The sequence below is a fragment of the Sciurus carolinensis genome, chromosome 14 (genome assembly GCF_902686445.1).
Source record: "Sciurus carolinensis chromosome 14, mSciCar1.2, whole genome shotgun sequence".
In the NCBI taxonomy this organism is placed as follows: Eukaryota; Metazoa; Chordata; class Mammalia; order Rodentia; family Sciuridae; genus Sciurus; species Sciurus carolinensis.
In genome coordinates, this window is record NC_062226.1 from 2,774,789 (window position 1) to 2,801,478 (window position 26,690).

Genomic DNA, 26,690 nt, shown 5'->3' on the forward strand with positions numbered 1-26,690 from the left:
CTCAGCTCTGCAGGCAGCTGTGACTGAATCCCAGGTGCTCCCAAGAAGAGTCCCCTGCCCCTGCCATCCAGGTCAAACTGGATTCTGGGGATGAGCAGAGCAGAGGGCCCGGGAGCACGTGCTGACCTTTGTCTTCTGAGGACACTCTGTGGAATGCGTGCTCTGGACATGGACCAGATCGCCTGAGAAGGAGAGGAGGTCCTGACGGGGCATCTGGACGCCAGACGCTAGAGGTTGAGCTCATCCTGGTGCGGGGCCAGTCACTCTCCCCCAGGAGCCTGGAGCCAGCCAGGCCTGGAGTGGGGGTCAGGGCGGGGTTTGAACCACCTCTAGATGGTTTCTCTAGGGTCCCAGAGGGTCAGTGGTGCATGGACAATGTGTCCCACTGTGCAGAGTGGCTTTGCCTGGTCCTGGGTTCTCAGATATTTTGGGCACAAGAAAATAGGGACCTCGGGGAGGCATAGTAGGCCGAAGGCCTTGTGTTCATCCCAGCCTACCACCTCCATGCTGTGTGGCTGTGGTACTTCAGTTGCCCACTCTGGGCCACTGTTTCCCCATTGTGACTTGCCGTGTCCCTTGGTGGGCACTGCCCTCATCAACTCTGCTCTCTAGCCCAGCAGTCGTTAACACTGCACAGATGAAGAGTTGGCCAAAGGAATCCGGCATACTGGTGTGAAACGTGTTGGAGGCATCGGAAGAGAGCTTGAAGGGTCCGGGTTTTCTCTCCTACCTCAGGACTGGTCCAGGCATCCCCTGGGGTCCCTAGGATAGGAATCCAAGACAGCTGACAGAGGGAGGCTAGACAGAATCATTTGCTGCATTAGTTGGTGCAGCAAGGTTGTCTGCCCCGAGAAAGAGTGACAGGGAGGTGGAGAGGGGACCACGTTTGTGCAGTTGTGGATGGAATTTGCATATTCAGAGTTACACAGCATTATTGATGATCCTGTTGCCATCTCTTGGTCACCTGGTCATTTTGCACACCGCCAAACCATGTCTAAAGATGTCTTGGGTCCCCCTGGGCTGTATCTTTTTTTTTTTTTTTTTTTTTTTTTGCAGTACTGGGGACCGAACTCAGGGCCTTGTGCTTGTGAGGCCAGCACTCTACCAGCTGAGCTATCTCCCCAGCCCGGCCGTATCTTTTAATGTGGAAATGCATTCACATCAGGGTCCTGGTTTCTCTCTTTCAGGGGCGTGGTCAGGCTCTGTATCTGCTCTGTGGTCTTCTTTGTCTTAGACACTGGTGTAGCTGGGCCTTTCTACCATCCATCTCAAGTACAAGGTGCGATGTCCTTTTCCTCTGACCATCTCCACCTTGAACTCCGCTCCTCTGCTCCCCACCCCTGCGGGTCATCCTGAGGCGAAGCAGGCCGAGGCTTTCCAGCCCCAGCTTCAACTCGCACCCTGTGCTCCTGTCTGTACAGAGTGGGCAGGAGGCTTGGACGCTACTTGAAAACCACCGTGTTCTGGAAGGAGGGCACCTAGAGCCAGCCAGCGTTGCAGGTGAATGCTGGTCCCTGGGTTTTCAGATGAGAGACTCAGAGGAGGGCATGCCTTGCTCAGGGTCCCTGGAGGCTGGCTCTGCTGGCTGGCTCTGCTTCCAAAGAAGCTCACACTGGATTTGATGGCTGTCTCCTTGACCTCCTCTGGGACACACTTCTCCCAGTCTCACGAGGCCAAATTGGAAGTCGTGCAAGTGGAATCTGGGCCTTCTGGGAGCTTCATGGGGTCAGGAGCATGCTGGCTTGCCCGAGCTCCTGCCTTCCTGCCTGATGGCGGGTGACTTCATACTGTCAGTGCAGGGTGGGAAAGAGGTCCAGGATGTCCAGGATGACCAGGCGGGCAGGACACACGGACTGCTGTACTCTGAGCACACCCTCCTCTAGCCCCCTGAGTCCTCTCGACAGATCAGGCAGATTCTATCACCCCCATTTCATAGATAAGATAAAGGAGACCATGAGGGGCAGCGACCCGCCCTGGGTTCACACAGTAGTTTGGAATCAGGTTGTCAGAGGCCTTGGCCAGACCGCACCCCTGGGCTGTGCGCCCCTCAGAAGAGGCACACTCCCGCCAGACATCGGGGTGCCTGGGCTGGAACCAGGGAGGGGTCTCTCACAATGCCGGCTGGACAGTGAAATGCCAGGGAAGCTTGCCAGCATCCTGGAGCCAATGGAGTGTCCAGCGCTCGAACCACGTCACTCAGCCTGCCTGCAGTCTGGCTCAGATGGCCTGGCTGTTTCTGTACATCATTCGTCTGCCTGAGATATGTGGTCTGCAAGGAACCAGATTTACACAAGAACATCGGGGCTCCAAAATCCCCCAGGGCCAGGGTGGGAGGGGATGTTCTAGCAGGGCAGGAAGCGAGTGGGGGCGGGGCTGCGTTCCTCACGCAGGGAGATCAGGCCGCCTCCCGCCCAGCCAATCAGCCTGCAGAAGAGCCACTTGGCCTGTGGATGTGCAGGACAGAAAGGGCCTACGTGTGGGAGCAGAGAGTGTGCCAAAGGGCGGACCTTCTTCTCCTCCCAAGCCCAGCTGCCTGTGGGTTGTCGCCTTGGAAGTGTTCAGGCGCCATATGCAATGGAGCCCCTTACGCATTTCCTGTCTCTCCTGGGACTCCCTTCCTGTAGACGGGTTGCTTTGCGGGGTACTTTTCCCCCATAGACTTTTTGTTATTCATTTAAAAATTTTCATCATAAGATGCATGTTAAGCGGACACAGTAATAGTACACGTTAATGGAATTCAGTGTGATGTTTCAATACTTGTATATGACCTATGATGCTCAGATCAAGGCAATTAAGATATACAAGGAATGACGTCAGTAGGAGCGACCCTCCGATGCATGGGAGCACCTGGTGCTTCCCCCTAGCGGCTGCACCCCGTACCCACTAGCCATGCTCTTCCCACCGCCCCCTCCCAGGCTCTGGAAACCACTCTTCTACTCTGCATCCAGGAGATCATGGCTAATGGTCTAGAGGGCCTCTGAGAGACAGGAAGAACATGCCAGGGGATGTTCAAGCTGTTTTGCACGCACCCCATAAGGTTCTTCTGGCTAGTGGGTGTGGCCTCCTGGCCAGGATTCCCCTGGTCCCTGGATAGTGGAGGGTCCAGTGGAAGCAGCAGGGGCGGGTGGGTGGAGACCCAGGCAATGGCATCTGACAGCTATTGGAGCCTCAGCTTCGTGAGTGACCCTGGGCAGCCCCATTCCCAGGCTTGTCCTGTTTGCTTGTTCGTCTTGCGCATTCACACCTGAGGGTCCTGACACTGACCCCTGAGAAGACTGTACTTTCCACTGAATTCTCTACACCTGGCCAAAGCCAATCGAATAATACCCCAAACCATAAATTACTTAAGCATAAATCTTAGAAAACATGCACAGGACTTAGAGTGGAAAAGTACAAAACCTTGGTGAAAGAAATCAAAAACCTCAATGTATGGGGAGAAAAGACAAATGGCAGAGTGAGAAAAACACCTTCAAACCTTGCGTCTGATGAACGGTGGCCTTCAGCCTATGTTGAGAGCCCCTAAAACTAACAAGAAGAGAGCAACCCAGTGAGAAAAGCAATGGCAGCTCAAGAAACGACTCCCAGGTAAGAGGCACGGCCAGCGAGCTCTGAACGTGCTCGGCTTCCTGGCTTCCTGGAGAAGGGCAAGTGCGGGCAGCAGTGAGGAATTGCTGCATGTGCGCCGGCGTGGCCGCCAAGAGCCATGTGCAGGACTCTCCTCCTGGTGGGAATGCAAGATGGGCCACCTTTGGACTTTCCTCCACCAACGGAAGACCTGCCACGTGAGCCGGGATCACACCGCTGCAAACTGCGTGTTTGTAGTAGCATTACTGAAATCCCCGAAGACAGGAGGCAGCTGTGAGACCCTCTGAGAGGCGGCCTCCACACATTCCGGGATCCTCAGTCTCAAACGCATCTCACAGAGAGAAGTCAGAGAACGCGCCTGTGCAGGGAGGTCCATTTGATTGATCCCCACAGCCAGCAGATCCGTGGTGGCCTGCTGGGTACGTGGAGTGGCTGGTGCTGAAGGGCAGGTGGCGGACCTCCTTGGGTGCCGGTGGAACGGCCCGGTAAGTGGGTGTGGACACTATGCGTTTGTCAAAACCAGCGCAGCTTGTGGCCTGGGGGACAAAATTCATGCATGAAATTAGAAAAAATCCTGGCCCAGCTGCGAGGGGAACCCAGGGTGAGCTGCAGACAGTGACGAGAGGCTGCAGGGCAGCATCTCCGGAGGGCTGGGAGGACGTGACCTGGGAAACAGCTGGGAGACAGGAGAGGAGGGAGCCAGCACAAGCCCGGGGACGTGGACCCCAGCCCCTGCCGACTGAGCCTCAGGTGGACCAAACAGCCCCTGTGGCCTGCAGATTCCAGGTCCTCCCAGCGGAGAGGCAGTTCACACAGAGGCTCAGGCCAGCGTGGACTCCGCTGTGAGCTCAGTCAGCTCCACGTAGCTACGGATGGACGGACAGGTGCAGAGAGGATCAGAGACTGTGGCTGCACGGGCTGCGTGGCTTCTTCCATTCTCCCCAGCCCGTCTGCCCAGAGACCCACCCCAACAGCGCCCGTGGCGGCAAGCACCCCGGGGTCCAGTCTTGGCTTTGAGCACCATCCTCCAGCGAAGGGGCCAGGGGAGCCTGGAGCATCCTGTGCTGCCGGAAGCCAAGAAGTGGGCAGAACCCCCAAGGCTGGAGCCAGCCTCAGGGACACGACCTCAGGAGCGCCCAGTGGCCAAAGTGGGAAAGATCTGAATGACTCACAGTGATGGAGTAAAACCCAAATTATCGTAAAAATAAATACCCACCATTCCGTACCCATGGGCATAAATGACTGACCAACCCAGAGGACGGGAAGGGGCACAGGAGAGCACCAGGTGATCAGGTGGACGCCGCCCCTCGCTGCCGCCTTGGGAGGGGCTGCGCCTGTCCCCGCTTCCCAGGATTGAGAGTGTGAAGTCCCTTCACGGCTGCGGGGCAGTCAGCAGGCACATGCACCCTGTGACACGGGGCAGGGCACCTCCCCCCGGGCTACCCTCTCCACCCCGTAACCCCAGTTGAGCCACGAGAGGAGCGTCGTGCTGTCCCCAGCGAGGACTTTTGGGAAATGCTGGCCAAGAGCATCAGATGGAAGGAACGTGAACTCAGCTGGCGGGAAGTAAGGGACCGCAGTGACCAGACGCCATGTAGCCCCAGGACAGAAGAGGACGCAGGGACCACTGTGCTCATGGACTGACTGGTGTCCAGTCGCTGGGACCACAGCGGAGCCAGGAATGGGAGCTGCTGACGGCAGGGACGCTGGTTGTGCGTCCCGGGAACTCCGTGTGCTCCTAAAATTTTTCTTTGAATTCGAAACTACTTTAAAATTCAGAGCACACTTTTGGAAAACTAGTCAAGTGCATTCCTGTGGCTCTGTTCCCGGGCTCTCTATCCCACTCCACCGTGGGTGAATAGACCCTCGTGCCGTCAGGGTGTGTGGCTCTGTGGAGTGACTTGAAGCTGGGCAGCACCAGTCCTCCTGGAGGGTGCCCATAGGGGAGTTTTCTGGGTCCCCTGTGCACGTGGTGCTGGTAGACAGCTTCCGCCTGCAGGCGCTGGAGCCAGAACACCAGGACGGTTTGCTAGCTGTGTGACCTTGGGTAGCTTACTCAACCTTCCTGTGCCCTGGTGGTTGTGCTGGTCAAACAGGAGGCGCTCACAGCTGGCAGTGTTGAGCAGGCTGAATGAGCTCACGTCTGCGGAACTGCTGAGGGCCACGCTGGTGCAGGGGAGGGCTCAGGGACTCGCCCGCAGGTCCGCGCGGGGCAGCTCTCCACGGCCCACGTCCGTGGATGGGGTGGTGGTGACCGTCCTGCTCAGCTCCAGGAGCTCCGGAAGCCCCCTGCCCTGCGACTGCACCTTGGGAGAAAGGCGGGATCATTAGGAGCAGAAGGAATATGCGCCAGGACAGGCGGGGAGAAACCCTGCAGCCCCGTGGGCCACAGGACGTAAAAGTGGCGCTGTCGAGGACCGTCACTCTGATCACGCCCTGGGAACCAGCTCTGGAACCCAGGCTGCAGAACCTAAAATCACGTGGAGAGAGCCTGCCGTGGCTGCCAGACACAGGAGGACAGACAGCTCCGCCCGCCGGCGACACCTGCCCTCGGTGGGAGGAGGGAAAGCGTGGTGCAGCTGGGAGCCCACGTCCCCCGGACGCCCCGAGTCTGCGCCAGGAGGAAGGCCCACGCCCTGGGCAGCTCGCCGGCCCGGCGGCCATCCTGTGCCATGCCTTCTGGCAATGAAATACCACTCGGCGTAACAAAGCAGCTACAGCAACCAAAACCACAGGCCCACGTGGACACGCAGGGACGGGCCCAGCCGCACGGGACAGCATGCACACACCCAGAAACATAATTTTGAGGGGAAAAGAGCCAGACTTCAAAGAAAATTGACGGTATGATTCCATTTATATAACGTTTGAGCACAGACAAAACTGAACTACATCGTTAGGGCTGCGTAATTAGATAGTAAACATCCCAAGAGAAAGAAGGAGGTCATTTCCCGGGAGCCTAGCCGGTGGTTATCTCCAGGAGGGACGCGCGAGGCCGGGACGGGGTGGCCGGGCCGGGCAGCAGCGGCCACTGGCCTGGGCGCTGGGCACGTGATGTTCATCTGTGACCATGCCCAGGCGTCCTCGCGCTGTTTCACAGGGAAAGTAACGTTGGACCTTAGGCGTGGTGGGGGCTGCGAGCGCCGGGAAGACACCCCAGGACAGCGCGGGAGCGGCCCTGGGCGTAGAGGGCTTCAGGAGGAGGCGGGGCTGGTTGGGCCCGGCTGGACCTGAGGCCTCTGGCAGTCAGGGTTCCCCCCACAGCAGGAGCAGGCAGGAGCCCGGAAGGTGCCGGAGGGCCGTGCCTCCCTCGCCCGCTCAGCTGAACCCCCACAGACGGCGCGGCACCGCCAATGTGGCGCCATGCCGGTGGTCTCAGGGTGGAGACCAGGCCAGTGCTCCTCCTTCCTGCACGTGGACGCCGTCTCCCTTTGGAGGTGTTGATTTCCCTCCCCTGGTTCCCGAGGACATCAAGCAAAGGCAGACGGGATTCCTGGGACGTTGGCCACTGGGTCTTGGTCCCTGGCTCCGGAGCCTGGTCACCCTGGTCCACAGCTGTGTGCCTCTGGCCACCGGAGAAGGGGGTGAGACCACACGGCACACATCTGCTGAAGGGAGGAGACGGGCTGTGAAGTCCTGTCTGCCCCACAGCTCATGCGAATGACCTGGTCAGTTTAACCCACTCTCACTGGGCACGGGCTGTCCTTCTCCTGCAGAATTCCCACCCTGTGGAAGAGTCAGATGAATCTGGGGTCCTGGTCCAGGACTTAAACCATCAAGTCTTCCAAAACTACAGGGAAATAGAAAGGCTGCAGAGGACCGTGGAGAGAGCCAAAGGCCAGAGGATCCAGGCAGGGAGCCCAGAGCTGGCCCTGACCCCTAGGGAGATGCCAGGCAGCACAGGCAGAAAAGTGCAGCCTCAGGTGGGGCAAGGTGGACCACATCACTTGCAGAGGTATATTCCAGACAGATTAGAGACCACGATGCAGTAAGCACACTCCAACCTTCCAGAAGGAGAAGGAGGGTGTGGTGGTTAATTTATGTGTCACCATGCCTGGGCCACTGGGTACCCAGATATTTGGTAAACACTAATCTGCCTGTCGGTGAGGATGTTTCTGGATGAGATTAGCATTTGGATCGTGGATGAGGCATGGCAGATGGCTCTCCCCTGGGTGGTAAAGGCCCAAGTAGAACAGAAGGGAGGAAGGAGGTGTTACTCTCCCTGGCTGCCTGCGACATGGTCTTCTGCCTTGGGTTGAAATGGACAGCAGTGGCCTTTCTGGGCCTGAGACCTTTGGAATCAGGCTGGGTCCAGCCCCAGCTCTGCTGGGCTCCAGCTTGCACCCAGCAGCCCTTCTCAGCCCCAAGGTTGCAGAGTCAGTTCCCATAGTCTCTCTCTCTCTGTGGACAGAGTGAAGGTACTTCTAGACGCTTAGGGCTCATCCCACAGATGCACCCAAATACGGAAAACGTGAAGACAGATATCTCCCATTGGTTCTGTTTCTTGAGAGAATCCTGAGTGATGGAGAGGAGACCATCTCTATGATTTCAGGGGAAGCCATAGGGGCAGATTTCTCAACAAGACATGATGAGGACACAAGGAAAGCTAAGAAGTTTATCTGTAACAAAACGAAAAATCCCTGATTGTCAAAAATGACCAAAAACAAAACAAAAAGGCACGCCACGGAGAAGAAGATGATTAACACATGAACACAATGGTGGATTAAGATCCAGAGTCGTGAGTGCTGTCAACAAGTCCATAGAAGACTCGCGCTCCCGAAAGACCAGAACGGAAGTCCCCCGGAGCACAACCAACTGGGCCACGGCCTCCTGAGCCAGCATGCAGTCCTCCCACGCGCTCGGCCCTCGTGAATCGGCCTCAGGGCTTCCATACGGTTCCATCCCAGCAACCAGGGAAGCCCTGGAGACCACACAGGGAGCTGCCGGGCTGCAGGCACAATACGGTCAAGAAGCTCAGTGTAAAGTGCCTTTGCTGGTGCGGACGTGGTGGCAGGGCAGACACCGGAAGGCTGGCCCTGAGTGGAGCCACGGCCTTGGAGCTGAGGAGGGCTCTCCTGCACCGCTGGGGCGTCAAATGAGACCGTCACCACGTGGCCCAGCAACTCCACCCAGAACGAAAGCGGCCACTTAACCACTGGATGGTCGTGTCCACAGCAGCGTTGTGGGCAAGAGCCAGGCAGTGGAAGGAGCCTGAGGTCCACCAGTTGATGAGCGGGAAAGCCCAGCCTGTGGTGCCACGCAGCAGGTAAGATGAAGGGCCTGCCGCCTCCCCCGGGCTCTGCAGACCTGCCAGGGAAGTCGTTTGCGAGTCCCTGGGCTGTGTGATCCCATTAGCAGGGACACGCGGAGTGGGGAATCCAGGGGCAGAGTGCAGCGCTCTGGTTGCTCAGGCCTGGGGGAAGGGGTGGCGACGGCTCAAGGGGGCAGGGTCTTCTTTTGAGACGAAGGACTTGTCCTCAGGTGGATGGAGGTGGCGGCGGAGACGTCTGTGAACACGCTGCAGATTGCTGGACTCTACGTGTTCAACTGGCGACGCAGCCACCCGGGCAGTGGGTGAACTACCTGTCCAAAAGCTGGTGAGATAATCAGCAGCACTCACCTGCTGCCTTCCTAGCTGGACACCCAGAGCTCCCGGGGACATGTGCATCAAAGGCCAGTGGCAGTAGCTCCTGGCCATGGAAATCCAGAAACCACCACGGGCACCTCCTGAGGAAAGGGAATGACTGTGATGTGGCATCGGCTGCGGGGACTGGCAGGCGGTGAGACTGCTGTGTGAATCGGAGCTGCAGCTCAGCACTGAGCCAGGCCCTACCGAGCACAGAGGGTGGAAAGTCAGAGACTGGTGGGTGGTCCTGGCTCGCAGGTCCCCCTCCAAGTGCAGAGCCCTCCTGACCTTCACGCAAGGCCTTTGGTCCCCCCTGGCCACGCAGGGCTGGCTCTGGCTTCCCCGAAAGCCCCTTGATACAGCTTGACCAGGCGGCGTGTGCTTCCTGCCTCTCTCCCCGGGAGGTCGTGGGGAATCAGGACGGTGTCCGAGCAGGGCAGGGTGGCGGAGGGCTGCCGGCCAGCTCTGAGAACGGGAACATATTTGCTTTGCAGTGATGGTCACTTTCTGAGAAGAAAATCACACGCCTTTCAGAGTTCAAACTCTGAAGGACTCTAAAAAAAGAAGGCAGTGAGGGACTTTAAGTCCTGTGTGTCCCAGAGGTCACTGCTACGTGCCAGCCAGTGTGTGGCATGCATTCGACCCTGGTGTGTGCTGGGCTCCTGTGAGCAGGAAGTTGGACGGGGCGCACTGTGCGTGGGTTGTCACTGCCGCACCTCACCCACGGCATCCAGAAGGCTCCGCTGCTGGGGACAGACTCATTTGGAGGCTCCTTCACTCATAAGGCCACGGGGTATCAGAGGGGCTGTTGGCCAAGCACTTCCACGTGGCCTGGGCTTCCTCACATCATGCCCAGCTCGGGTGTCAGCGTCACACTGGGGCTCTGGGTTCCAAAAGCAAGCGGGTCAGCAGACCGAGCAGACACTGCATGGCCCTCCTGACCCGGCTTCAGATGTCCTGCACATCACACTCACTCTGCTCTCGTGGCCAAAATGGCCACAAGCCCACAGAGCTGGACAGCACCCACCTCTGGGTGGAAAGGCAGGAAAACTGTGGAGGGAAGGCACGGTGGTAGCAGAAAGCGTCATCTTAGAAGCACACGGCCTCTTAGTTACTGGCCAGAGAAGGCTTCTGGGTGCTCCATCTACCCACCTACCCTTTAGCTATCTTTCTGGAGTGATACACCATTTTCTACTTCCCTCCCCTACTCCACCAAACACCTAAAAAGGAATAAGTTCCACAAACCCACAGTTGGATCCTGCGGAAACCCCTCAAAGGAAACACTAGGGGGATTGCATAGATTTCTAAGGTCAAGGATTTTTTGGCAGTTGCTTATAAAAGGTGATTTGGCATTTATGGGATTGGGATTGATGCCCTCAAATGACTGGGTGATTTTCCAGGCAATGAATGAATTCTTGCTCTCAAAATTAATTATTTTGAGAGTTGGTTATTAAAAAGTTTCACTTCTGACTGTGAATGCCTCCCCTTCCACTCAAAAACCATGTTATGAAGAAGCACGGGGCCCTCACTGAAGGTCACCACTGATCCTGGACTGAGCATAAATAAAGTATTTTCCTTTATAATTTTCCCAGTCTTGGGTATGCTGTTATAGCAACAGAACATGGACCAAGAAACAGACCTTCAGTCCAAATGATGGTCAATGTGATCATCCCCCAGCGATCTACTCAGGTGTCTACTCATTTTCGTGTTTATACAAAATCATCATAAGCTGAAAAGAAAGTTGCTCAAAATGATAGGATGCCATACGTTGGCCCTCAAATATTTATGTGAGTCGGGGAGGTAGATGAGGAGACCTGGCCTTGGGATCAGCCTCACAATGGAATTCCTCTGACCCACAGTGTCCAGAGCTGGACAGTATGAGCTGGATCATATGTCCCAATGATGCCAGTGTGGGATGGCTCTCCCACAGGCCCCTGGTGAGATAAACCAAGTAAGAGCAGTGTCTGGAGGCTTTCACGAAGCTCCAGTCGCATCCTTCCTAGTTTATGAGATGGAGGTCTTACAGGATGTTTTTAAACGTCAGTACTCTCTAGTTTGCCTTCCAGTTTTGGGGGTGGAATTATACTGAGACAAAGGCTCCAACCCTGGCAGCCTCTGAGGTCATCCACCCCTCCCCGGTGAGGAGGGAGCAGCACCAGCACAGCCAGGGGACACCATCAAACCTGTGTCCACCTGCTCTTGGTCTCTCTGGGAGCCCATGAACAGAGAGAGGAACAGATGTGGGTTCAGAGCCAACTCTATGTCACACAGAAGGCTGTGGGTAGCCTGACGACGGTGCCCGGGCCCTCGCCCCTTCCACCTGCCACTGTGACCTGAGTCTTACCTGTAGTGCCACCACTTCTGTCCCTGGAGCCTCAAGGTCATGAACTTGATGATTTTAAAGACCCTACGTTGCCCTGCCTGGCCCCACTCCAGCCGGTGCCCCCTTCTCTGCTCTGTCCCTGGTGGACAGGACCAAGGCTCCTGGAGCAGACCAGCTTCCCCGTGTCTTCCGGGTCTCCTGCTGGGTATCAGTCTCCTCCGGGCTCGGGGCTCCCTGCTCCATGCACTCATTGTCCCTGGGTGAGCCTGGCTGGAGCCCTCTCGTGTCTGTTATGATTGTCCTCCTCGGTGACCGTCCTCCCTAGAGGCTGGCTTGCTGAGAACAGGGTCGGCGTTCTCCTGTCTGTGCCGCCTGGTCCCAGCCCAGGGTGAGGCGTGGGGCTGGAGCGGCCACGAGTGTGCTGAGCAGTGATGAGGTCTCGGGTGCTTCCAGCGCCCAGCTCACAGCTGGCTCTGCTCCTGGGGGCTTAGAGATCAGTGCTGCTGATCCGGAGAGGGGACTGTCACTTCTGCCCCCAGAAGCAGGAAAAGTCCCTTCTCGTGGTGGAGCTAAAGGAATCTTCTGTAGGACACACACCTGTCAGTGCAAGCAGACTCAGGTTCTACAATAACTGTTCTCACGCAAACAAAACATTTAAACGTTAGACTGAGAATTTTGTCAGAGTTTCTGGAAATCAGTAAAAAGATCAATGGAAAATTTGGAAATTAAAATTATACCCTCAAACCTTTATGGATGCATGTAACGGTAGATAGACCAGGATCTAGAGAATTGATCAATGGGAAGATAGGTCTAGATAAAATATTCAGGCTCCATGGATAGGTAAGAGGACACGACATATGGAGAAAGAGTCATGGAGACGGTGGCGAGGGGCGTTAGCACCAGAACGCGTCCCGGAGTGCGAGAGCAGCAACGCTGGACGAGAGTCTCTCCAGACCAGAGAGAGACAAGGGACCAGGGTCAGGAGGCGCTGTGGCCCACACAAAGCAAATGCAGAGGTAAGTCTACCAAAAAGCAGAGACGGGGGAAACTTAATCTTCACAAAAGGCATGATATTTTCAAAAGGTAACACGAGACTGGTGGGTAAATTCCAGATAGGAAGCGAGGGAAAGCAGACATACTGGAAAGGTGACTTCAAAGGACTGGAAGGAAAATCTGCCAGCCTCGAACTCTGAATCCAGCGGAAATATCCCTCAATAATGAGTAGGAAATAAAGACATTTCAGACCATCAAACCTGGAGAGAATTCACTATCTGCCAATGAATGCTAAAGAAAATGTTAAAGAGATGTTCTTCCTGAAGAAGGAAGGCTGTCCAGGTGGCATCAGGAGGCGGGGGTGAGCTCGTGGCTGCAATGTTTAGAATGTGTAGAGAATAAAACACCCCACAACAGCTCCTCAGTGGAGCGGGGGGGGGGGGGGGGGGCGGTAAAGGAAGTTTGGTAAGGTCCATTCTCTATCCAAGAAGTGGTGAGGGGACTGACTTACATTAAACCTTAGACGTCACGGATGCAGGCTATCACCTCTGGGCTGTCACTGAGAGGAGCAAACAGTGAATTCAGTAACTCACTAATTTTGAGATAGAAGAGTTAATTCTATCCCCCACATCTTTAACAGATTTTTAAAAATGTAAAGATGTCATTCCTAGTGGTATCAAAACACAGCAGATTTTCTAAGCTATTAAAAATCATATAAAATATCTTGAGAGTAAACTAAAAAATCTTATTGGGATGGATGAAAGAAAAGCAGACAAATGGAAGGATGTATCAATGCATTGGGGTCGTAAGTGGAAGACCTAATCACAAAAAGATGTTCATCCACAAAGGCACCAAAGTCATACACTGGAGGAAAGACAGATTTTTAACAAATGGTGCTGGGAAAACTAGTTACCCACATGTAGAAGAATGAAACTAGATACTTATCTTCTAACCCTGCACAAAAATCAACTCAAAATGACTGAAGACCATTGTATCTAGGAATTAGACCAGATACTGTGCAACTCCTGGAAGAAAATGTAGCACCACGCCAGCGTGTAGGCACAGGTAGAGACTTCCTAGCAGGACCCCAAAGCTCAGGAAGGAATGCCAGAGCTAATAGATGGAACGGCATCAAATTAAAAAGCTTGTGCACAGCAAGGAAACAGGAATCTGAAAAGGAAACTTACAGAATAAGAGAAACACCTTTGCTAGCTGCTCTTCTGACAGAAGATTCATATCCAGATTATATAAAGAACCCCAAACCCAGGACACTGGGCTGGAACTGTGGCTCGGTGGCAGAGCGCTTGCCTAGCACACGTGAGGCACTGGGCTCAATCCTCAGCACCACATAAAAATAAAGACATGAAATAAAATAAAGGTATTGTGTCCAACTACAACTTAAGAAAAAGTTAAAAAAACACGCTTCACACCAAAAGACCAAACAACCCACTTAATAAACGGGCAAATGAACTAAACAGACGCGTCTCAAAAGAAGAAATACAAATGTTCAACAAATATATGAAAAGTTCAACGTCATTAGCAATTAGGTGAATGCAAATCGAAACTACGCTGCGACTTCACTCCATCAGAAGGGCCGTCGTCAGGACGCAAGCAGGGGTAATTGCTGGAGAGGAGCGGAGGAAAAGGGACCCTTTACCCTGGTGGTGGGGCTGTAGATTAGTTCAACCACATGGAACTCAGGACGCAGGCTCTCAAAAGACGCGGCGTGGACCCACCACATGACCCAGCCGCACCTCTCCTCGGCATTTATCCTGAGGAAGCAAAGTCATCACGCTACAGTGACACATGCTCCCCCGTGTTACAGCAGCACCATTCACAGTGGCCAAACCATGGACCCTGCCTCGGTGTCCATCAGTGGATGAAGGGACAAAGAAAATGGGGTGTGTGTGCCCACTAGAGCTTCACTCAGCCATGAAGAGAAAGAAATCATGTCATGTGCAGGAAACGGGTGGACCTGGATAATATCATGTTAAGTGAAATAAACCAGACTCTGAAAGTCAAGGGTCAAATGTTTCCTCTCTTGTGGAAGCTGGAGAGAGAGAAAGAGAGAGAGAGACGGAGAGAGTCAGAGAGAGAGAAGAAGGGAGACGGTAGAGTAGAAGAAGGGGCCGGGGCGGGAAGGGGAGGCACAGGGAAGGCAGCTGACAGAGATGCCGTGTGCATGCACCCCTGTGTCACAATGAACCCCACTGTCGTGTGTAATTGTAATGCACCAATTCTTAGAAAAATGTCCATTCATCACCAAATGTGTCTACTTTCAGTAGAACTGGAACCAGAACCCTGGCATTCTTTCTATGGTAACTTATAAGGTGATTCTAAATTTTCTACGGAAATGCGACGGTCCAAGGGTAGCCTGGACAGTCGTAGAGAAGAAACGAAGCATTAGGAGTTGCTCTTACCGGCTTCTAAAACTAAATATCAGCAGGGGCTGATATTTCCGCAGCACTGCCAGAGGGGCCGAGAGAACGGGGCCACAGAACCAGGCTGCACAGTGCCCTGGTCAGGAGGCAGGGCACTCATGGCCTGGGTACGGAGGCTTGCTAAGCAAAGGGGCTCCATTCCTGGGTGTCCACATGGAAAAAAGGTGAGAAAGAGAAGAAACGTGGCCCTGACACCATCCCCAGTACCAGCTCCAGGTGGCTGGAGGAGCGAGCATCCTCCCATAAGGTGGCAAGGCCCTTCCGTAGCCTGGGGCTGGCAGCGTTCTTGAGACCATAGGAAGATCTCAGAAAGCAAAAGATCGCCACGCAGGTTGTCGAGCCTGAGAAACGACAGTCATCAAAAGACATCGCCCAGTGGTAATAAAAACCACAGAGTGGAAGAAGACAGTGCGGACGCCATGACCAGCAGGACTCGGCTTCAGAGCGCTGGCCAGCTGTGTGACGAAGCCCTGTTCCCAGGAGGAAAGGACGGACATCTGAACAAGAACCACAGGAGAGAGAGTTCTGGAAACATGGGAAGGCACCTCCTCACCCCAGGAAGGGGCACATGGACCACAGTCACAGGAATATCCACCTGTACTCGGAATGTCATTCAGCCGAGAAAAGGGCTGTGGAACACACGCTACCTCGCGGATGAGCCTTGAAGTGTGATGCTAAGTGAAAGAAGCCAGACACAGAAGCTCACATCGCGTGATTCCAGTTACGGGAAATCGAGGGCAGATGAATTTGCAGAGACAGAGCCGAGATCGGAGGTTGCCGTGGGTGTGGGGAGGAGGGACAGGAGGGCTGGCTTTGTGGGCGTCTGACTCTGCAAGGATGGAACGTTCCAGAACTGTAGAGAGGAGGTGGCTGTGCAAATCGTGAATGAACTGAGTGCCTGGAATCGCGCATGTGAAACGGATGATTTCACGTTATGCCAACTTCACCTCGATAAACATTTTAAACAAAACAGAGCAAACCACAATGACATACTGCTCCAAAATGGCTCCAGCTTGCAAGGACCCACCAGCCTGAGTTGATGGGAACGCGGAGACACCGGAACTCTCTCGAGCCGCGACTGCGAGTTTACCTACTACAGCCAAAGCTCTGTAAACTCTGCGACCCAGCGGCTGCCCTCCTTGCAGAAACGTGTGTCTAACGAGGCGTGTGCTCAAGGACGTCCTGAGGTCTCGTTGGAGCACCAGCTGTAAATCCCACACGCCCGTCAACAGGACAGTGGATCTGCTGGCTGCGTGTGCACCAGCCCAGGACCACGGCGCGCGTGGCAGAGAAGTGCGGGGCACGGCAGGCTGGGCTCTCGCAGGAACACCGCAGTCTGCAGGACTGACTCCCGAGGCCGTGCAGGGCACAGGGTCAGATGGGACCAGTGGAAGCACAGGAGGCCGCTGGGGGACCAGGCCGACTCCGGGGGCCGAGGCCAGGCCTGGAGCCCCGCCCTGTCTCCTGGGAACGCTCCCGGCAGTTCCACTCTATGGTGCATTGCACAGGCTACCCTCAGACCCTACCGGGCCTACGGGGCCTGGCCGGTTCTCTAGAAGCTGCCTGTCCAGTGGGGAGACGTGACCGCAGTATGGTCGTTGAAGCCATCTTAACATATAGTAAGTTTTAGATGGGAAACGCCACGATTTGAGACAGAGAGAGGGAGAGAGAGTGAGGGAGAGACCACCTCTGCTCAGTGTGTCAGGGCCCACCGTCAGGACTGCTCTGGGCTGGTCTCAGGCACCACAGGCTCTTGTGTGCCTGGTCCACAGCCAGGCTTCCGGGTAGGAGTGTGGGCAGCAGCAGGCACCGTGCACAGTCCTCCAGGGAGAGGATTAGGGGGTGCCTGATCCTACGTGTGGATCAGGCACCCCCTGGGTCTTAGGTGTCCCCCGTGTGAGGGGACGTCAGGAAAGGCTTCCATTGATTGACATCAGCAGGCTGTGTTCCTCTATGACCCTTGGAGGGGATCTCCTGGGCGTCCTGTCCATGAGGAGAGGAGAGGGCACTGCACTGGATGAGTTGCAGGGACCCATGACTTAAGGGGGCTGCTTTGGGCGTCACCATCCTGGGTGGAAGATCTGCTCGGCCATCCTTACCTCTCTGCAAGCTCACAGCCAGGTCCCCCACGGGTGTCCTGCTCTGCCCGGGAGCACCCCTCCTCAGCAGGTGGACCCTGGTGGGCCTCATCTGCACCCTGCTGGGACTCCACCACTCCGGGAGCTGTTTCTGGGCTGCCCAGAAGCAACATCTGGTCCCCACCTGTATTCCCATTATCTGAGAGGGCGGTAACAGGGTGTGGTGGGGGGGCATCTCACATACTGCGGAGGTGGAGTGGTCACCCAGTGACACAGACTGTGCACAGTCCTCCAGGGAGAGGTGGCTGCACCCTGGTCACAGATTGTAAGGGTCAATGCCAACAGGCTGGACTGGATAGCCAGCATGTGACCTGGGCTGTGTCACCTCACCTGAGGAACCCAGAGTGACTTCTGAGGGATCCTGCTCCCTGCGTGGACTGCCCTGGGGTGTGGCTTGCTTGGTGACATTGTTGAAGAAGGCTTGGCCTTTGGAGACAGGCCTGAATACTTAGGAAGAGACTCAGGGGAGCTTCGTGGGCCTGGACAGCGGCAACGGCGGCACGGGCCTCCCCTGGTAGTCCCCGGCAGCTGGTTCCAACTGAACACCACTCTGGTCCTTGCAGGCTGTCCATAAGCTGAGCGACCTGGGCTGTGTGTGTTCCCTGGAGCACTCTACCCTGCTGCCTGGCTGGCTCCTGGCCTCCTCTAGGTCTCACCTGACATGTCACCAGTCCTGGGAAGATTATCCCTCCAAACCCACCCTGGACATGACTGGCCTTTGCTCCCAGACCCCGGTACTGACTGGGTTTTGTTAATTCCCATTTTTGTCTGTCTCCCCTGCAGGCTGTGCGTGTCCTGTGGCCGCGTCCTGTCTTCTCTGTACTCCAAGGGCCTGCCACTCAGAAGGCCGTGTCCTGGGGGATTTCAGGAGGAAACGGAAAGCACTTCACTGTGCTGGGAGCGTCCAGGGGCTCCCAGAGGCCAGAGGTCACTCCCAACAGTGCCTTCTCGGGAAGGAGGAGCCTGTGCGAGGAGGTTGAGAGGGGGTTTAAGAGGCGAAATGATGGGTCAGCCTCGCTCAGGGTGAATGGCCACAGGGTCAAGGTAAGCCACTCTGATGAAGCAGGTCCAGGGACCACAGCATCAGAAAACGCCATGACAACAGGGGACAAATACAGGATGGGAGTGTCCAGGTGGCTCTTTCTCCCATGTAAACCAGACCCACTGATTCCCCACAACCCTGTGGTCACTACCCCGTCTCCAGATGAGGACACGGAGGCTTAGGGAAGCCAGGAAGTTCCTTCTGGAATTTTCTACCCCAGGAGTCTTGGGATCTCCTTCCAGCGTTACTGAAGTCAAGTAGGGGACGGGTTGGGGTGAGTTTGCCCCACTTGTCAGTGAGGACAGAGTGGGCAGGGCAGGGCTGTGACCCCGCCTGGGCATGGTCTAGTGGACGCAGGCCTCAGGGGAGATCTGTGTGTCTCTCCTGGGTCTCCACTGCCCCCACGCCAGGCCTGCCCCATGGACGCTCCCTTACAGCGTCCCGGGCTGTTCAGACGGCACAGTGCACACACCCAGGGGACACTGTCTCCAGGGTCTTGTGGCTGCTGCATGGCCTTGAGCCTGTTTGCTCACCTGCGTTCTGGGGATGGGCTGCGAGAGGCTTCGATGCACAGGCCAGCAGAAACGTCCTCCACCTGCTGCTTCCCAGGGCTGGACAGCACACGGCACCTCCTCTCAAGAAGAGCCCCCGAGGGCTTGCCAAGTCCCCCTCGCCAGCCCCGTGGTTCTTGCCCACTTGGAGGGTTGCAGGCACTCTGATGTGCTGATGGGTGGTGGACAGATGCACACGCTCTCCTGAGCCAGGGCGGGAAGCCGGCTCTACAGAGGAGGCAGCGTGGCCCAGCTGAGTCCTGGCCAGGCAAGAGGGAGGGGTGGCGCGGGAGCAGAGGGGTCCTGAGCTGCTGAGGGGGTGCTGAGGACAGACGCAGTGGTGGGCAGGCCAGTGGGGCAAGCCCATGAGACCCGAGAGCCAGAGCCGCGAGTGGCGAGGGGCTGGAGGTACCAGTCAGGCTGGAGGAGGTGCTTACCCACCGACACGGTGCGTGAGCCTGAGGTTTTCTGCAGGAGCTGGAGGAGGGCCTCTCTGCTGGCTGGTGAGAAGGCGGCTTGAGCTAGTGGGGAGAAGGCCCTGGAGGAGGCTGGGGGAGGAGGCTGTGGGAGCAGGAGGGAGCTCTGGAGCCCAGGGAGGCCCGAGGAGCAGGTGGCTGCTGTGTGAATGCCCAGGGGGGACCAGAGCAGTGCTCAGTGAAGCGCCTGCCTCCTGGTGCTCGTCATGTTTGCTGTGATCTGTACCTGGTGGTGCCTTGACAAGCGGGGCCTCACCTCCCTGGGCCAGTCCTGCAGAGAGCAAACCGCTTGCCTGGAGCCAGTCTCTCAGGCACACTCCCACCAGCCCAGCGCACGACTCTGAGCCCACGTCCCCTGCCTGCACCACCCCAGGGCCAGATGCCAGGCAGCTGGAGACACGCCGATGGCCCAGAGCAAGAATTGGTCCGACTGCCCAGGCTGAAGCTTTCTGTGACCCTCCCTGGCCTGGCCCAGCCCTTGCTGCAGAGGCCACAGTGCAGGCTCCTGGCCCCGCTCTCCCCTCGCTGCCCGACCACTCCAGGCTTCCCGCGTGGCTCGGGGTGGTGGGTGGAGCCCTCCTCTGGGCACTGCGAGGGAGCAGCCCTCCTTCTGGTCCTCACAGATGCGCGGCCAGAACTGCAGGCCTAGTGAGTGTCCTGCTGGCCCAGATGACTCCACGCAGCGCAGCCTGCCGGGCCTGTCCTCAACCCCTGCTGGGGACCTACTGGCAGCCCCGACAGGGACTCTTTCCCTTTTCTTAGTCTTTTGGCCCCAAAATACCCCCGTTCAGTGGAGAACTCTGTGCACAGTACCCATGTTCGGCCTGGGGTCTTGGACGGGACCTGGCAGGTGAATGCTGATCGTGAGTCTGTTGAAGGCCAGTGCATCACGGTGGGCGCGGCTGCCAGGAAGGGTGTGTGTGCTGCTCCTGCCCCTGGTGCTCCACCAGCATTGCTCGGCCCGGCAGTGCTCCCTGTGCACCCGGGGCCACACGGGGTCTGGGTGGCCATGGCGCAGCAAGCCGCAGGCTTACGGTTGGACAGAAAGCCCGGCGAGGACCCTGCGGTCGCAGGCTGCCGGCCCCTGAGCTGCCTCCAACGCCCTCTGCTTGTACCCTCTGCCTGCCCAGCAACCCGTGTTCTGAAGGCAGGCTGTTCGTATCTGCTCCTCCGGGCAGGCCCGGCTCGACCCTCGCGCTGGCGGTGAGCTGTGGCTCTCCTCAGCGGCCTGCCTGTCAGACAGACGCGGCTCTGAGGACAGAACAGCCCTTTCCTCCTCTCTGAGCTCGAGCTCGCTGACTCAGACTGGCCCTTGCCTTTGTCTGTGGCCGCCAGGCCTCCCCCTTGGCAGGGAGGGACGGAGCCTCAGAGCCTTCGCTCTGCCGCCGAGGCCGGTGTGCAGGGACAGACCCACGTCTGCTCTGACTCACCCTGCAAACGTCCTCCGCGGCTGGCCTCGACACACCCCACCCCCAGCCTGGCCCCGAGGTCCCCGGGTTCCCAGGCTCAGGCCAGGCTTGTGCAATGTGGGACCCAGGACCGCGTGTGGGGTGGGCCCAGCACCCCACGCAGAACTGCCGCAGCAGATGTGCAGGTCCACGCTGGCCTGTGGCCTCTAAAGTCCACCCGGGGTCACCTGAAAGCAATGATCACTGTGTCTGCTCTTGGGGCCAAGAGGCTGGGTGAACTCCACGCTCTGCAGAGGTCCCATCCCCACCTTCCTCCAGCTGGCCCACCCAGGACACCCCTAGAGTGGCCGAGCCAGAGTCACCACAGGACAGTGAAGAAAGCCAGGGGCAGAAAGCCTGCTGTCCTCACCCTACAGTGCTGCCCTCCCCACTCCTCCTCCCCTCCCCTCCCCTCCTCCACCCCATGTGCCTCCCCGGCTGGAGGCTGCCCTCGACTCCATTCTTGACCCTGTAGCCAGTACCAAGCCAGTGTGGTCCTCAGCAGCGATGAGCAGCTTAGCCCAGGGCACCGTGGACTCCTTCCATTCTGAGGATGGCCTGCAGCCGTGCCCTCACGCTCTCCCCCAGCAGCCTCTCTGGATGGCCCCCCGTGCTCTGGGCCTCCCTGGCCGCCAGCCCCTCGGCACTGGCTTGGGTTCAGCTGGCAGCCCGTGGGGGCTCATTCCACACTGCTGCCCACCCCCCACCATGTGTGGACCCCACCCTGGCTGCCTGGGGTCGTGCCCCAGCGCCTGACCCTGGAGACCCCCATCCTTGTCTGCTGTCTTCTGGGTGCAGGGGGCCCAGCTCCACCTCCACCCCGGCCACTTGACCACAACACCTGGCCCTGTCCCAACGCCCTCCTCTCCTCCACCCTGCCGCTCGGAGGCCCCAGCTCTGCCCCTCCCGCCCACCCACCTGCTCTGACAGCACCCCCCTCCTCTTCCGGGTTTCCCCCAGTGTTTGGCACAAAGTTCATCATAACTGAGCCCCATGCACCATGTCTGCCGAGTGCCTTGACTGACTCACTGGTGGTCTCCAAGGACCTCTGAGGCTGGGTCTCCGTGGAGGATGTGCAGGTACCGACCCCCAGCGCCAGTGGACTTCCCAACGGTCCCCAGTGAGAAAGGCCATCCGGTGGACCCCAGGGAGCGCAGGACTGCTGTGGCCGTGGTCGCTCAGGGAGAAGCATGGAGAGACCATCACCCCAGGCGTCTGGGCAGCACACCAGGGACCCCCTGACCCTGTGAACCTCCCCTCAGCCACCTGCTCGGGAAGGAGGGGCAGTGGCTGCTTGCAGGCCCGGCCTCCTCTCCAGGGCATCTAGTCTGCGGTCATCAGTCAGGAGGGCGAGCTGGGTCCTGGGACCTCTTTGTCCCTGCCTGAAGTGCTGTCCTGTGTCCTCTCCCAGGAGCTCTGGGCTCTGCCCACCTCCCAGTCACCAACCCACAGGTGCCCTCTGGCTGTCAGGGAGGACTGCCCACTTGTGTCCTGTGCTGAAGTCCTAACCCGCTGGGCTGGTGTTGGAGGTCAGGCCTTTGGAGGGTCAGATGGGGTCAGGAGGGTGGAGCCGTGGCTGGGATCAGTGCCCCTCCAAGAGGAGGCACCAAGCTCCCTCTCCCTGCTGTGTGAGCTGAGCCCTGGGGAGACTGAGATCTGAGACCCACCTCCCAGACTCGGGAGCTGCCATACCTCGGCCTCGGGCTGGCGGCCTGCACGTGCTGAGGAATGAAGCCTTAGCGTTTGGGTTTTGCCCTCTGTGGTGAGTCTTCACAGCAGCCCAAGTGGATCAGGCGATCTTGGCCCTGGACTGCACTCAGGGCCACAGTCTCCTGGACGCCTCTCGCCCCAGCCTGCTGGGTGCTTCCTGTCACTATCCCAGGCACCTCCCACTGGGTGGAATCAGACTCGTCGAGGGTACGGGCTCCTGGGACAGTGCGGGCATGGGCCACCCACTGTGGTGCACTCTGCTCCGGCCGTGCTGTCCCTCTGGAGAGGCACAGCATGGGACTAGAGGGCACGGGAGATGGCCTGGGGCTGGCTCAGCACAGGTGACACGCAGCCTTGGGCATGCCTGAGGTCACTCCCAAGGGCCACACACACTGCTGGACCTTGGCCAAGTTGCTCATCCTCTCTCGGTCTTCGTGGGATCATTCCTAAACTCCAGGTGACGTGGGGCCTCCCTGAACGCAGGCTGCGATGGCCCTCCAGAGTCCTGTGCCTGCAAGCCGAGGCCACAGCACCCAGGTGTGCAATCAAATGCTCGTCACGGCTGTCCTGAGGGTGTCAACCTCAAAGGAGGAGGCCAGCTGGACTCAACTAGAACAGGGCTGAGCTTTGCCTGATGAACTGGACGTGGCCTCTGCTCCTGCCCAAGCCTCCAGCCTGGTTCTCCTGACGTGGCCTGTGGGTGTGGGCCTTGCCCGGTCAGCTCCCTGTGAAGGTTACACTCAGGTGTCAACTTGACCTTGCCACAGGGGGCCCAGAGAGCCAGGGGTGTGGTTTCCCGGTGTGTCTGCCAGGCGTTTCTAGGGAGACTGGTGTGGGATCTGTGGATGGCGTGCTGGGCCCTGTCCAGTCTTTTGAGGGCCCGAGCAGAAGGAAAGGCAGAGGAGGCTGACCTCTGCCTCTTCTCAAGCTGAACCCTGGCTCCTCCTGCTCAGAGGCGCCAGAGGCCCAGGCCCTGGTCTCCTGTGGAACCCCAGCCTGCTCCACGTCTCCCTGGCCAGGCTTCCGCTGCTGAGACCCAGTCCCCGGGCTTGGCCAGGGCTCCCCAGCACCAGAACAGGTGGCACGGAGGCCAGGTGGCCTACTGATGGACATCAGAGCACTTGCAGTCACCACTTGCCCACGACTTGCTCACTAAGTGCTGTCCTGCGTCAGAGCCCCAGTGCTGGACAGACAGAGGCCTCAGGACTGGGAAGCAGCCTGGCTTTGGGCCTGGTCCTACTGAGGTTCTGGGTTTCAGTTTTCTAAGTGTGGTTTTGCCCCAGCACCCCAGTTCTGCCCACTGTAAGGACAGAGAGGTCTCCTGACTGGCCAGACAGGCTCACTCTGGATGGCGTGCAGGCCCCGCGCTGCGCAACTGTAGGAATCTGCAGTGTGTCTAGGGACCACAGTGGTGTGTCCTCCAGAGCTGTGCAGGGATGGCCTGCACCTCCTGGTCTGGGCCCAGCCAAGTCCGCCACCATTCCTGTCCAGTGTGCTGGGAGCCAGGGCGGCTGGCGTGACCCGTCACACTTTCTGCTCAAGGGCTTGTTGTCTCAACTCAGAGGCCGCAGGAGAGCCACTCTGCTCCATGACCCTGCGTTCCTCACCCAGCTGGTCTTTGTCCCCAGATAGCTAAGGTTCAGGGGGGAAAGTCTAGAGTTAGAATCGGAAGCTGGACAGGCCTGGAGCCCCCTTTCCCCCTTGTGCCTCAGTCCCACAGCCTGATCCCTGTGGTCTCTGCTCCTGCTGAGCTGGGGTTCTGCAGTCCTGGGGAGTCCAGAACCCGCATCCAGGCTGGCGACGCGCATGGCAGCCGCTCTTTCCTCTCAGGAGGGTCCTCGCCCCTCAGCCGCTCACGGGTGGGCTTCTCTCTGGGGGCAGACCCAGCACGTGTCCTTGCTTCCGGCGGCCCAGAAGCCCCTCCTGACCCGGGGCCAGGGCTCGTCCCCTCCTGCTCGGCTCTGGCCTGCGCAGGGAAAGTCACACTGGAGTCTGTTCACATCTGAAGCAGCGAGGCCTCGTCCGCCTCCGTCGCCATGTTCACACTTCCCAGCCTGGAAAACTGCTGGGACAAAACGAGATCAGAAGGACGCCAGCTTCTGTAGTCTTCAGTCCCGCGGGCCCCCGCCTCGGGTGGGCGAGCAGCACGTGTCTCCTGTCGCTGCGTGGAGGCCCCCACAGCTGACTGGTTGGAAAGAGCCGCGTCCGGGCTCCGTCCTGGATGGGTCCGTCCTGGCCTGAGTGTGTCAGGAGGACACACTCCTGTTCCTCTCGCTCCAAAGATGGACCCGCCCGACCAGAAGGGCTGGGAGCTGGAGCTGCGGGCTCCCGGGGCACGGTCTGCTCTGCTGTCTGGGTCACGGCCCTGGGCACGTCCTCACTGGGCAGCTCGGAGGACAGTGCAGAGAACATGAGGTCTTGGAAGAGGCGAGGATGCTCCGCCTGCCGCGCCCAGCCCGGCGGTTCCAGGGAGTCTGTGATTGTCATTAGCCTGCTGGTCTCCAACCAGGGGACACTGCCAGCTTGTGGACCGGCTTCCTGAACAGAGGAGACGGCAGCCTCCATGAGGCACATTTTCCATGAGCTAGGAGGCCTCTGCGTTCCAAGGCGCTGGTCCTGCCAAGGGTCCCAGGGCTGCTCCAACGAGACGGACCCCTCATTGAAGAAGGACGCAGTTCTCCTCTTTGGCACCCCAACAGGTGGATCCCGAAGGCACCACAGCCGCTGCCACCTGGGCTTCCTGGAGGGGAGGGAGGAGAGAGAGAGACAGGGCAGGGGAGAGACGGAGAAGCAGACAGAGGGAGACAGAAAGGGGTACACAGGGAGAGGCAGACACAGAGGGAGACAGAAACAGGGGCAGGGACAGAGGAACAGAAGCAAAGGCAGAGGCAGAGCCAGAGAGACGGAGGCAGAACCAACAGAGGGAGAGAGAGTCAGACACAGGTGCTGCATCCTCCTGAGGGGCTCAGTGTTGGAAGCCAGTTCTCCCTCCTGGCTTCTGTCCCAACGTGAGGTTTGGACGTGACAAGGTGCTTCTTAAAGATGGGGGCCAGCTAGGCCGTCCTGTTTTGCTGGGTGGTAGTTCCTTCCTTCATAAAGGAGTGTCCTTTAGTGTCCCTGAGCAACCAGGTCTGGGCCTCCATCAGCTGACGCGGGTCATTCAGGAGTACACAGGAGGCCCTGCCCAGGCAGCCTGCGTTGGCCTGGCACCCCTGGCTGGCTGGCGTGCACCTGGGCGCCCACCTCTCCTCACACCTCTCAGTGGCTCCACTTCTGGTCGGGGGCAGTTGTGCTTTGGCCTAGAAGTGGCCCATGCCCACGTGACCTGTGCTGGCCCATGAAGCAGCCCCTCTCGCTTCTGAGCAGAGGCACGGGGCAGAAGGAGCCGCCTCGCTGCCTCGGCAACGGCCACATCCCAGGGGCCGGAGTCACCAGTGGCTGCTGAGCAAAGTCTTCAGGGGATGCAGCATCGTCTGCCAGGTGCCCAGAGCTGCTCTCCCCGCATGGCATCCACGGCCAGGAAGGATGTTCAGCTCTTCTTGAGATGAGCCAGGCATGACCTAGTGAAGCAACAGCCCAAGGCCAGCAGTACCCGGCCCAGGCCTCCTGGCCCAGGTCAGGGAGCTCCGGCCACCTGGGTGAGGGGTTGTCTATTCCTCATGGGGAGCACTTGCCCCTTTCCTAGGGTTCCTGTCCCCATGGGATGGGGAGGGTCGTTCACAACAGAGGAGAAGCTAGGTTGACCCCAGACCTCTCTGCAGCACGAAATGGCCCCCGAGCAGCATCCAGCAAACTTAGGAGGACTCGGATGGGACGCGTTGTGTGCCCGGCCAGTCTGATGTCTGCAGAAAGGCCGTGTGCCCACTGTGCAGGGAGGCCAGGTAACAGGACTCAGTGGCAGGGTGACAGGGAGAGGGGACTGTGAAGGGCTCATCCATGAGAGTCCTTGCAATTTGGTTATGAGATTGAGCATCCTAAAGTTCACACAAGAGCAGACACTAAGGGCCGAAGCTTCTAGGGTGGACAAGAGCATGAAGGTTACAGCGTGTGACCTGCTGCGACCCCGCAAGGAGGGCCCTCCGTTTCCCTGTTTGTGCCTCGGTTTCTGTTTGCAATGGGAAAAGTGGGCATTCGCTTCGGGAGGCCTCCTTACCAGGGCTGGTGATTGGGACTTCCTTCCGCTGTGAGCCGTGAGACGCCCGCACCCTCTCCTGGCCCCTCGCCAACACCCGGGATGTCCTGCCTGATAACCCACCGCAGGCCCCCGTGGGCCTGCTGGAGGAACTGTTCTATTCTGGGGACTGGGGGCACTCCTGGAAAGAGAGGTTCCTTGGAGAAGGGCAGAGTGGGATCTGAGAGC

The 26,690-nt window shown here is 58.1% G+C and overlaps 1 protein-coding gene across 1 annotated transcript; it reads right to left on the reverse strand.

The window, feature by feature from the left end:
- Window positions 1-5,671: 5,671 nt before the first annotated feature.
- Window positions 5,672-24,817, reverse strand: LOC124964776 (uncharacterized). The gene is made up of 4 exons (XM_047525439.1): window positions 24,517-24,817; window positions 19,138-19,443; window positions 18,679-18,924; window positions 5,672-5,891 (listed from the first exon to the last, which is right to left on the reverse strand). The coding sequence occupies exons 1-4, from the start codon at window positions 24,815-24,817 to the stop codon at window positions 5,689-5,691; spliced, it is 1,056 nt and encodes a 351-aa protein (XP_047381395.1). The 3' UTR covers window positions 5,672-5,688.
- Window positions 24,818-26,690: the final 1,873 nt, after the last annotated feature.